Source organism: Homarus americanus, unplaced genomic scaffold (assembly GCF_018991925.1).
Source record: "Homarus americanus isolate GMGI-L3 unplaced genomic scaffold, GMGI_Hamer_2.0 scaffold21914, whole genome shotgun sequence".
Taxonomy (NCBI): domain Eukaryota; kingdom Metazoa; phylum Arthropoda; class Malacostraca; order Decapoda; family Nephropidae; genus Homarus; species Homarus americanus.
Window position 1 is genome coordinate 97,433 of NW_024719665.1, and position 12,354 is coordinate 109,786.

Sequence of the window (12,354 nt, forward strand, 5' to 3'; positions counted from 1 at the left end):
TTAGAGGTCGACCCCCAATTTTTTGCCAAATAATTTGGTCTTAAAAACTCGAACTACACACAGGTATATACGGTAAATAAGGACATGGGGGCCAGGGTTTTTTTTTGGGCCAGCACATATATGCGGATTTTTAACCCCCGCATATGTTAAGGGCCGACTGTACAGTACAGTTCTCAACAAGTGTGATGATATTTCTTCCTGCACGTTGACCACTACAGTATAAAGCGGTTTTTCCCAGCTGAAAAGAGATGCCCTGCCCTCTCCTCAAGAGTTACAGCTGATTTGCTCTTGCAAATCAGTCTGATTTCATCCTGAAGTAATGATGTACAGTATTTCTAAATGAGTTTATTAATAATTGTTGGGATGACCGATTCTGACGAGAAAGATATTTAGTTAAATTATATAAAGATACATACAATACACTCATTATTTCAAACATGAGCAAGGAGGAAGTTTATCAGAAATATTATACACGAATTAACTGTTAAGCTCTGGTAGTAAATTCATGCTTTTGGAGGACACATTTAATACATATTTTTACCCACAATAAGGCAAACTAAGACAAATTATGCATCAGTAATACTACATTATGCAAAAACTAACATTTTTAAAGATCAGAATCACATTGAAATATTACACGGCCATACTCAGGGGGTTAAGTCATTGTACTCAGAGGTTAACACGAAAGAGATCACCATAACAGAACATAACTGGCACGACAGACAAAGAACAAATAACAGGAAACGTGGTAGTCGCTGTTGCTAGCTACCTGCACACTAGCAAGAATATGTTTATACTAGTTAAAAAAATGCTAACATGCCTCAAGGATTATAACTGTACTAATAAGCTGTTTAAAGCAGGAAGATATTAAGTTCTACAAAATGGAGAAGAAAATTTTAAGTTCATTTCCAAAACATGATACTACATACAGTGGTCATTTTCTTCACCTCAATAATATTTGACTCGTGAATTGTTTTTCCTCAATGGGCCAAAATGCCACTGTAAATAGCCAAAAAATAATAACTTTGGTTCTCCTTGTGTTAAGTCTCATTCCTTATGTGTCAAACCACAGATAAAAAGTAAAGGATACTTCACAGAGCTGTAAATTGGCTTATATTTTAATTCACAAATTATTTTTTTTACATACTGTACAGAATCTTACATACAGTACCTGTAAACCAGCCAAGACGTACAACTTTGGAAGTACTGGTCGTGTCATCTTGAAGAACTCCTTGATCCATGCTTTAGGTTCACTGACACTTGGTAGGGCATAAGTGTACAGTCTTGTTGCAAACTAGAATACAATAGTACACCATACTGTACATAGGTTTAAATAAATTGTTTTGCTACAAACTAGAATAAACAGTTTGAGGAACACTATATACATCTGATGGAAAATGAAACAGACAAGTTTAAATACACAATACTGTCTCTTTCTTTATGCAAACTTAAAATACATGAAGTTAAATGTACAGCACACTTGTTGCAAGCTGAAATAGTAGATACTGTAAATTGAAAAACATTAGTTTCAAAATACTGTATTGTACATAGTTGTGTTGAAAGCTAAAAGATATTATCAAGTATGTACAATAATTTATACAATTGTAAACACTACTGAGTGGCTGGAATTAAAATACAATATTGGGAGGGACAGATCTGCCATTTCAACAACAGATGAGGAAAAAGGATTACATACTCAGGTTTTATATATCAGTACTGCTCTAGTGATAATTATTTAGGTGACCATTGGTTGTGTAATTGTGTCAAGCAAAGTGCCACACTGACATTCTTATTCACCGTAAATTCTCTTTATTTATTATAAATGTAATGTTAAATCTTGAAATATGAACCCTAATCCTCCCTCTCCAATAGTCAATGAAGCTGCTCCATTTGCTGTATGTTACCTCTACTCCCAGGAACTAACAAGTGCAGTACTGTTAAATTAAGTTAACCAATCCTCTGCCCATATTTTATATTGTACATCGACATTTTAGCCATTAAACTATTAAAATGTTGTGCTTTCACAAGACCCTAAACCAAACCTGCACTTAATTAATGAGGGCCTTATCAAATTTCAACTGAACCCATAAGCATTTTTAGTAGTTCTGTGTGCAATTTGGCCTTCCTGTGCAACATTGCAATACATGGCAAACACTATACAGGGTGTTTATCAGTTCATGTTTTACAATTCTGAATTCAGATTGCAAAAAGCCATTTGTTGGCCTTTGGGTGTCACCACCAACTCAAAAACTGTCCATTCAGGCCAAATAATGCTGTACTGTATATTCAAAGAGTTAAGTACAGTAGGTGGATTAAGTCACTGCATATAAGAGATTACAGTAGGTGGGTTAAGTCACTCTCAAGGGGTTAAGATATCTTATTCAATGGGCTAATTCATTATACTCAGAGGGTTACGATTAAATTCACGGGATTAACCAGACTCCTACAATAAGTAAAGTACCAGTGAAATTTGGTATTCCTCTTAAGTACTGTACCTGGACGTCTGTACGGCACTGACCTGGAATGCTGCGAGGGGGCCCAGCACCATAGGGTACACAAAGCCAGCAAAAAACTGCACTGCTCCTCCCCTAAGCTCTAGACACACTGGACACTGAAACGTTTGCAGCACTAATGGACGCTGAACAAACTGCAAGCAGATATAAATTAATTATTTTTTCTCATAGAGTATAACACCTCAGACATATTCAGGGATGCCAGAATGAGCCAGGCATGAAGCACACTGACCAGCTACAGCAACAGTAACACCCATTTACTTGTGAATGATATTTGCCACTAAAGATGAGGAAGTCCCCAGCCATCCCACAATAAAATTCAAAGGACAATAATATACTGGAGGATGGAAATGACAAGAAAATTGATGGTAAGCACATCTCCCTGAAACCATTTTGTAATGTTCTAATAAACTCGTACAGTGTACAGTATAAAGAAGTTTAATAAAAATAAATTATTGCATTTAAGTAAGTGAAGGATGTATATAAAACAAAATGGATTTAAATAAACAGTAATTGAATAACAGAAAGAATATTAAAATAATCTATGCAGAACCATTTAACATGATTCAAACAAATTACTGTAGTACTTTGCTCATTAGCAAGAAGGCAAAAAATAAAGTCATTTACAACAGCAGAAGAATGTCTTACATGGTGGTGCAGCAGAGACGCCACCACGGAAGGCAAGATAACCACAGGTAACAGGGTAGAGATGAAGGCCTGATTCCGCAGCTTGACAACTTTCCTGTAGTAACTGTTGATGTAGGCACCTGAGCCACTGCTCAGTGCTGACAGTGCAAACATATAATTCTTCAATGCAAACCTGTGTGCAATGAGAATCATTACATAGATAAGGAACTTGGTACTGCAGTACTGTATGTATATGTAATGCTGTATATACATGATATCAATAATTACTTCTCATAAAGCTACAATATAAACAATTAAATACAGTATAATAAAGCATTACAGTACAGTGTGTTAACTACGTTCAAAATTCTTTTGGAGGGAAGGGGATACGAAAGGAATTACTCTTAATTTTTTAATATTTGCCAACTTTAAAGAACTAACATTTAATGTCTGTCACAACATTACTGTCCCTGGAAGAGAATATAAACTGATGCTGATGCAAAACATGTTCAGAGCTCTGAGGGCAGATGGACACAGTAATCAGTGTGCTGTATCGGTGAGGTTCTGCACACAGTAAGTTGAGATGGTTTAGGGATGTGGGGAGAATGGAGACCATTTGGAGCAAGAAAAGCATGAGTTTATATGTGGAGGAGAGGAGAGATCAGGGTAGGCCAAGAATCACAAGGGGAGAGGTTGTGAGTAATGCCCTCAGAATAAGAACCTGACAAGAGAGACTGCAAGAGACCATGAAGGTTGGAGAGCTGCCATCAAGTAATTATGGCTAACTTATTTAAGTGTGGAAAATGGCCTAAATTGGTGGTGGTGATGATTACTTGTACCCTCTCCTCCGCTTCAAATATATTGTAAACTCAAACAGAATTCACATGTGTCCCATTTCTTGGTTTATGTCATCCCTAAAAACAAATTAGAGGCTCACAAAAAATATGCAACAGTATTTATACAATGCTAGTGAGACTTTCTACATTACTGTATGAGAAGTAGGGATTTTGTTTCTTTATGAGAGCTAGATTTGAGTATTTTTGGTTCGACTGCAGTACAGTACAGTACAGTATACTGTACTGTATTTCAATAGAAGTCTCAGGCCACTTTTTGGGTGTTTGAAAAAGTCAGTCTAAGAATACATACACATCTGATGTTGGCTTCCACTCATGTATAAGTGTAATCGATTCGTGAAAAGCGTCCACCTCTGCACCTCGACGGGCCTCCGCCTCTATTGAACTTAAACGTGACATGGTAATAATTGTTTACTTGTACTGTACTGTACGTTCTTCTTTCACCTGAAAAGAAATATATCCTGTACAGTAAACTTAACATAGACAAACACAATACCAATTAAGTTACAGAGGTTGGAGATTCACTTTGTACTGGTATACTTCATTTGTAAGTTGAAAATAAAATGAGCAAAGAGTGATTTTATAAAGACTTATAAGCACATCAGTCCAGTGTTCATACCTGGAACTAGCACATGCCTGTCACACTAGAGGTCACAGCCTTAGGTTAAAGAAGCCACTAGTACAGAAAACTGCCAGAGAAAATTATTTTGGAGTAAAATTGTAAACTCATGGAATAACCTGCCAGAGTGTGTTGTCTCGGCACCTACTGTAAGCTCATATAAGACCAGACTTGACCAACAGTGATGCTGGTACATGTACATTGTGGAGCCAGTGCATGTCTGGTACAGTATTTGCCAACAGTGTGTAACAGAAACATGACCAACCTACTGAGAGGCTAACATGCTGATCATTACTTTTTCTTTTGTTCCAATCTCAACTCCTCCCATTCTGAAAGGTTTCTGTACCCTGTGTAAGGTAGGAAGGGAGAAATGGTACCTACTAAGAGAGAGATACCGTTGGTGGAGAGCTACTGTAGCAATTACCTTCATCTGCATTAATGAAGAAACTGTCCTTAAATTTAACGCTAAAGATCTAAACTGAACCTTTACAAATTATTCAACCTGACCGAAGTCTCCCGCTAATAACCTAAGATCAAAAGGTTAGATTAGGTTAGTTTATTGTCTGCTGTCAGAAATTATTTAGTACTGTTCTGCAAGTTTTATACTCACCATTAATCTATTTAAGAACATCTAAAATACAATATCTAAAGTTTCTGCTTATTTAGCATTGAGAACTAGCCTGTGTCTGACTTTAATAGGAAAGCATGAATAATCGCTGCCAATTTTGAGTATTATATCAAACAGTGTACAGTACAATGATGGACTTTGTTAATTTGTGGAAGAAGCCGAGGCCATGACCTACTTACCATTCCCTTAATAAATTCCAAGTTATTCATTTCCTTTCTCTCTCTGCATTAGTGTTGGCTTTGGTGGTACAGTACTGTACTGCAGTAGTGATCCATTACATCCCAGGTTCAATCCCCAGGTCAGGTGTGGGAACGGTGTTATCCAATGTGACATTACCAACCATCACAGGTGTCTCAGGTACAGTACACCAGTTTCCTCTGCCACTAACACTGGACAATGAAGGTCAAACTCATCAGGAACAATGGGATAATTTAATAAACCATTGACTTCCTTTCCCCATCAAAGTAGTACAGTACAGGTATTCGCAAATTAAAATTAAGAATATAGTTGCACTGGAATTTTAAGCACAAAATTCAAATAATCATTAATTTTGTAAACTGAACCACTGAGTGATACTGTACTGTATACATTGTAACAATGTGCCCAGTGGTTTGTTCTTGCTAAAATCAGAAAAAGCTCTGCATTTTTTCCAGGGTGCAAAAGGTGAAATTTGTGGGAGTCACATTCGACTTGTCAAATCCGAAGCAAGTTCAAACACTGAGAATCTATACTTGTGCTTGTTACATTAAAAAACAGTACACCAGTTGTATGAAAAAATTATATACAATATATGAGGCAAGTACAGTCCTGTATCACAGTAATTTTGTTAATGAGAAAATGTGTTATTTAACAAATTCTGTAAGTATAATAGAAGCATACAATTCACAAAAAGTAGCATTACAACAAGTTACAGTACAGTATACAAAATACAAAGGTAATACAGTACCATACAGAACTGTACTCTGGAACAATGACTCACGTTAACCACCAACTTTAGAAATTACACATGTATACAGACGACTCGAGAAGTATTGTGTTATTATTATACAATGAATACTAATTATTTAATATAGAGTGATTAAAACATTGGTAAATAAACAAAATACAGAACAAATGAAGGTTATTTGTCACCAGCGCACAAAACAACCCAGCAGCGAGATGATTGCAGGCGTATTAACAACGTTTTTTATTTTTACCTTTAATAAATTGTCTTCGTGTCTTTTTTATTACTTTCTATCCCAACCAACGGTAAATTTGCACTGTCACACCGCACTCTGTTAGAAAGTCAAAAATACATTTTTCTAGTGTATTTGTATGTGTTTAGACCGATTATGACCTTCATTTCTGGCGGAAATAACCCGTTTTTTTTTTCTTTTTTTCGTTGGACGTTTTCCGAAAAAAATAATGGCTAAGCGAATAAAAAATACACCAAGAAACACTAGAAAAACAAAAACCTAACCTAACCTAACTGACTCTCACCATATAATGGAATCACCTATTTCTTACCTTACTGGGCTGGTTCTTGTTCGTCGTTGGATTCTGAGATTCTTACACAACGCCACATATGTTGGTCTTTGTGATATTTACATTCAGTCTTGCACTTATGACACTTCACCGAGGAACACCATGCGATCGAAAAAATGCTATAGTTTCTATGTTTTGTTTTTTAAAAACTCGCAATCAGCTCCATATAATTTAAGTGACACCCAACACAGACTTCCACGGTTGGAAATGAATCTGAATTTGGAAATACCGTAAGAGAGACCCAAATAAAAATCGATTTTGATTGGGCCAAAAATACCGCGAATTAAACCACAAATCATTTTAATTGGTTGCAAAAAAAAAAAAGCTTTTGAGTGTTCGCGTGACGTGTATGGGAACACATGCGCGTGATGATTTATGGAGACACGCAGTGTGAGAGGTGAGGTAGGCGATAATGGCGGAAGATTAATGGAAGAAAATAGAGAAAATTTTGGATACGCTTTCTCCGTTATTATATATTTCCGCAGGTAATGTAATAGATGAAAATTATCTTATAATTAGACGACTTATTTGAATATGATAATAGATTAGTGGTAGGAATGTGTGGTGTGTAAACGCAAAAATACCCAACCAATATATATTGATGAGAATGAATGCGGTGACGAAACGGGTTAAAAAGTGGTGACGAAACTGGTTGGTGACGATATGGGCAGACCCCCCTTCTGTCTACTGTTTATCATAACTACTAGAGATTGTTTCCCTTTACCTTGATTAATGTTCCGCTAGTGGGTGAAGCTCTGCTGGTCACCGTCCACAAAACACTAAGGTAGCATAATAATTAAAGACCTGGAGTAAGGCGGTTATTGTGCGGTGTTTTGATGCAAGGAAAAGTTAACCCGCAATGAGGGTTAAAGAGTGAGAGGAAAGCGCGGCGCTCTTCAGGAGTAGCTCGTGTGTACTCTAACAGTAACCAATTACCCTTTATCAGTACGATTTTTACCCCGCCATCTAGTGCGTGAGGACGGTGTTAAATTAGAAAACGTTTCACGAATAACTCCTTTAAAACCAGTGACCCTATTCCTTGCCTATACTGCCTTCAGTATGAGACTTTTCATTCTTTACTTATACTTACCTACTTAATGTTATTAGAATATTTCAATTCATTATGTACTATACCATGATGGAAATCAATCAATCAATACAGGCAATGCAATCTCCTGTAAATAATCTACGCATTTCGATATTGTAGTGTTACTTCACTCCCATACACATACAGAAGTGACATGTTTACATGGTATATATTATATACATCGACCTTCACACAAGTATAAATCTAATCACTTAAATAAATTGAAAATAACACTTACTACACATTTTACGAACATCATCTGTCAAGTGAGAGACGACCGACAGCACTTTCCCCCTCTGTGTGTCTATTGGCACTGGAGTTGAGAGAGGAAGCTCCACTTGCCAATAGCTTGTCCAGTCTCCTTCCCAAGGTTGGTAGATGCCTTGCTTCTTCCCGCCAAAAACCGTATCCAAACAAGGGAAAATTAAAAAATAAATGTAACCTAAATCGTACATACAAGTTTTAATCAAAATTTTAGGGTAAATTAATTTATATCATAGTGTACAAAATAAAGAAAAGAAATTTGCAGAAAAATATATACTATAGAAATAGGAATACAGGGATATAGAACTACTCCAAATTCTTGAGCTTCGGACAGTAAATATTCTGTACTCAAGACAGGAAAGATCCAGTTAAAATATATAATGTGTGTACGGTACAGCTGCCAGATACCTCAATAACTGCGTCATCTGTTGGCTGAATCTAAAAGCAATTTGTGACGTCATAGACGTTGATGTGACGTCATGAGTGATGTTTTTATACTTTTTCCAATTATTTTAGACATATCAATCTCCATTTACATATGTATGTTTGTATACATATAAAGAGAGAATGAAAACACCACTGTATAATTTTCACTGACTCCATTGCCTCAAGATCTTAGATGAATTCAGAAATTAAAAAACACAATCTTTCCTCTTGCACAATTATCACATAAATACTGCAAGTGATGAATCACCTGTCATGCTGTTACATAAATTTGGGGAATAAATGACCTTGTTTTCTATAGAGTTCTTGGCTGTTAAAAGGCATTCTCATTGTTTACGTTCATTGAAATAAACAAACAAAATCAAAAATTCAAGTTGTCTTGGTTAATTATGTATTATAATATTTCATGTAACATGCTACATGTAAATATTAACATTACTATAAAAAATAACAAATTATTAATAATTAATATTATTATTATATACTATATATATATATATATATATATATATATATATATATATATATATATATATATATATATATATATATATATATATATATATATATTCAGGGCCGGATTAAGCTTAATAGGGGCCTGAGGCACAGATCAACTTGGGGCCCCCTACCCTCAAGGTATATATAAATAACAAGAACAAAATATACCCAAATTTATCAATGATTTCATCAATATTAAGCTTCTGCAAAATAACACATTTAATGTTCATAAGAGACAGAAAATTGAGACGTTGCTAGGACATCGTTGAACGAAGTTCATGTTTTATACGCTTCAACTTCGAGAATGTTTGGATTTGGGGGCCCCTTAGAGTCGGGGGGCCTGAGGCCAGTGCTCTAGTGCCTCATGGTTAATCCGGCACTGATTGTATTGCCAATCATGGATTGCCTGACACACGCCTTAGTAGTCTAACAATATTGTAAGTGACTCCATCCTCACCAGAAGTGGACCTGTAATGGATTCCTCCCCTACAAACGCCGTTATTAAGCTGACTAGCCGATCCTCTTCGAATTCCCCAGCCTGCGCCTCGGGTCAAAGGTGGTAACCAGCGCCCGCCTAACAAAGCGGTCAACTATCAACCCACGCCACCCCCGCATCACCCCTGCCGTGACCTCCATCTTTCTACCTACAGCCACCAGCAAGCAACACCTCCTCCTCCGCTCCTGCCTGGTGGCCCTTGCTCCCGCCGGTGACCATGGCGCCCTACAAGCTGCCTGTCCTCCTCTGAGCACCCTCACCAACCAGCTCTCCCTACACCACGCTTGGACTCACGCTGCCACCCCCCAGCACCAAGCTGCATTGTACATCCAATACAATATATACAGAGAGCACATTGTGAGTTTCCTTTCTCCAACCCATCCTGAGTGTGAACCAATATCTCATAACCCCACAGGCCTACCCCTTGAGGGGGGGGGGTCAAGCTCCTGTAGCGTACTGCATGTGGCCAGTTGTCAAATTTCTCTATATTTGTCTATTTCTCTTTGTATAGGCTCACATACATACGTACATGTAAGAGATCTCACACTCAGGATGGAGTAAGAAGGGAACTCACAATGCATTTTCTGTATATATATTGTATGTACACTGTACAGTGCAGTGCTAGGGAGTTGTTGTGTGGTGAGGAGTTTGCTGAGAGGTCCTGTTGGGTGAGGAGCTTGTTGAGAGAGCTTGTTGGTGAGGAGCTTGTTGGGTGAGGAGCTTGTTGAGAGAGCTTGTTGGTGAGGAGCTTGTTGAGAGAGCTTGTTGGTGAGGAGCTTGTTGGGAGGTCTTGCTGGTTCTGGAGAGTAGAGTAGAATGCTCTCCATGGCTAAGTCCAGGTGTATTTACACGGTTTCCCAGGATCAGAGGAGCGAGGTGCGAAATGAGCGGTGCCAATCACCGCGCAGTTCGCGAGTGAGGCCTGGTTTGTTGAACCCGCAGCTGATTGGCTGGTAAGCGGATGGCAAGTGATCAGTCAGCAGTTGTACACATCTGTCCGCGCGCGAGGCCTAGTCTGTGGAACGGCAAGTGATCAGTCAGCAGTTGTAGGGGAGAGTATCCACTACACTTCCACTCAGTATTTGGAACATCACACTTATCGTGCTGTTCGCCCAGCATAAAGTTAATGAGATTACTTCTCTCTATAGACTTGGCATCAAGGAGTTCTTGAGTCCTATTTGGTAACAAGTAATAGCGAGAGAAATGAGCCCACTTTATTTTTAAACTCTTTCAATTTTTGCAGAGGGTTTGGATGAGAGATGTGTCTACTGATTTTGCCTCTGATTGTGTGTTTATATCTTTCCAGGCTTTACTAAGTGGAGTGTGTTGGTTCAGGCTGTTGTCATAGTTTCCCAAGCATTTTGTCTAATTTCATTCACATGCTCCCGGACTACAGCGAGGGAAGCTCTTAACAGTTTGACCATTTGATGTATTCTGAGGTGTTTGTAACCCTCACCAGTCTGCTTGGCTATAGACCGGTTTCTCAAAATCCCACATCGCATTCCTCCCTTAGCGATCCCAGGCTCTTCCAAATCCTCTTCATCCGTAAATCAACATGAAAGAATAAATTATTTACATCATTGGTTATACTGTACTTTAGTTTTTCAATAGTAATTATTGAAATTCAGTTAGTCTACAAAACATAACAATTATTGTCTAAAGGTGATTATTTGACCAAAAACTTAAATAAGAAAAACAACAACTTTGATTTCAGAATTGTAACTATTATAACCAGATTTCTTTTTCTAATAGTACAACTTTAATGAGAACCTTGACTTTTAGTCTGGGGTCACCATAACACTACTGAGGTCTGTTCCTATTATACTGACCATATTTCCTCCTTTTTGGGGGGTTGAGGCATTATTGGGGAAGAATGTCTAAGATCATCATGGAGACTTTGGTACAGTACAGATATTTGTTTTACCTGTCCAAAACTGTTTTACTTTTTTGCATAGTTATCCATAACATTGAGGACACATGAAAAGGTAGTCACCTAAAACTGGGGTAATGGAAAACATTTAAAGAAAAGATTTTTTTTTCAAGAAATACAAATCAACATCTGGAGTGTTTCAACAAACCAATTAAAATGTATCATCTTGGTATAAAGGATAATACAGTGGTCCCTCGGTTACAACACAATTGGTTCCACAGTCGTTCGTTAACCAAATCTATTATTTCGATGGGATATTGGGTAATTGGTTCCAACTCACAGAAAAGTATATACAAAGTATAAACAAAATGCAGTACAGTACACTTACTTTGAGGTACGTATGAAGAATGTTGGGACCCATGCTTGATGCAGTAATTTCACCAATAAAATTTTAAGTTCACTAGCTGTAATTAAAGATTATTTTATTTAAATCAACACTGCGCTATATATTATCAATATGTTAACTAAATTTCAGAATGACCAACAATTTTAATATAAAAACGTAAAAATACTCTGTATTCAAGTGACCAGCAAACACGATGTTTCCTCCACTGTAAACAAAGTTAAACAGAGACGCTTTGGCGGGTGAGCCAAGCGGCTGATTGGCACACAAAAAACTAGTTCCCTGTACTGCATATATTATCAATATGTTAACTAAATTTTAAAATGACTAATAATTTTAATATAAAATATGCAAAAATATTAAAGAGCACAACCTTCTTGATATTTACTCCACTGGAAACGAATGTAAACATAGAACCGATTACTGTATTGGCGGACTAGCCGATAAGCTGATGCGCACAACAAAACGTGTTTGTCGTAAGGATTTCGTTAATCGAAGTTTTGTTCGGTAATCGAACTGAAAATCCT

The 12,354-nt window shown here is 37.3% G+C and overlaps 1 protein-coding gene across 1 annotated transcript in view; it reads right to left on the reverse strand.

The window, feature by feature from the left end:
• The window catches only part of LOC121860172, a gene marked incomplete in the record, with an annotated part of 30,934 nt that extends 23,240 nt beyond the window's left edge, over positions 1 to 7,694 (reverse strand). The window contains 6 exon segments of the mRNA XM_042357228.1: positions 1,173 to 1,294; positions 2,519 to 2,647; positions 3,162 to 3,333; positions 4,287 to 4,438; positions 5,421 to 5,630; positions 7,490 to 7,694. Of these exon segments, the coding sequence (XP_042213162.1) occupies positions 1,173 to 1,294; positions 2,519 to 2,647; positions 3,162 to 3,333; positions 4,287 to 4,393 (530 nt within the window).
• Positions 7,695 to 12,354: the final 4,660 nt, after the last annotated feature.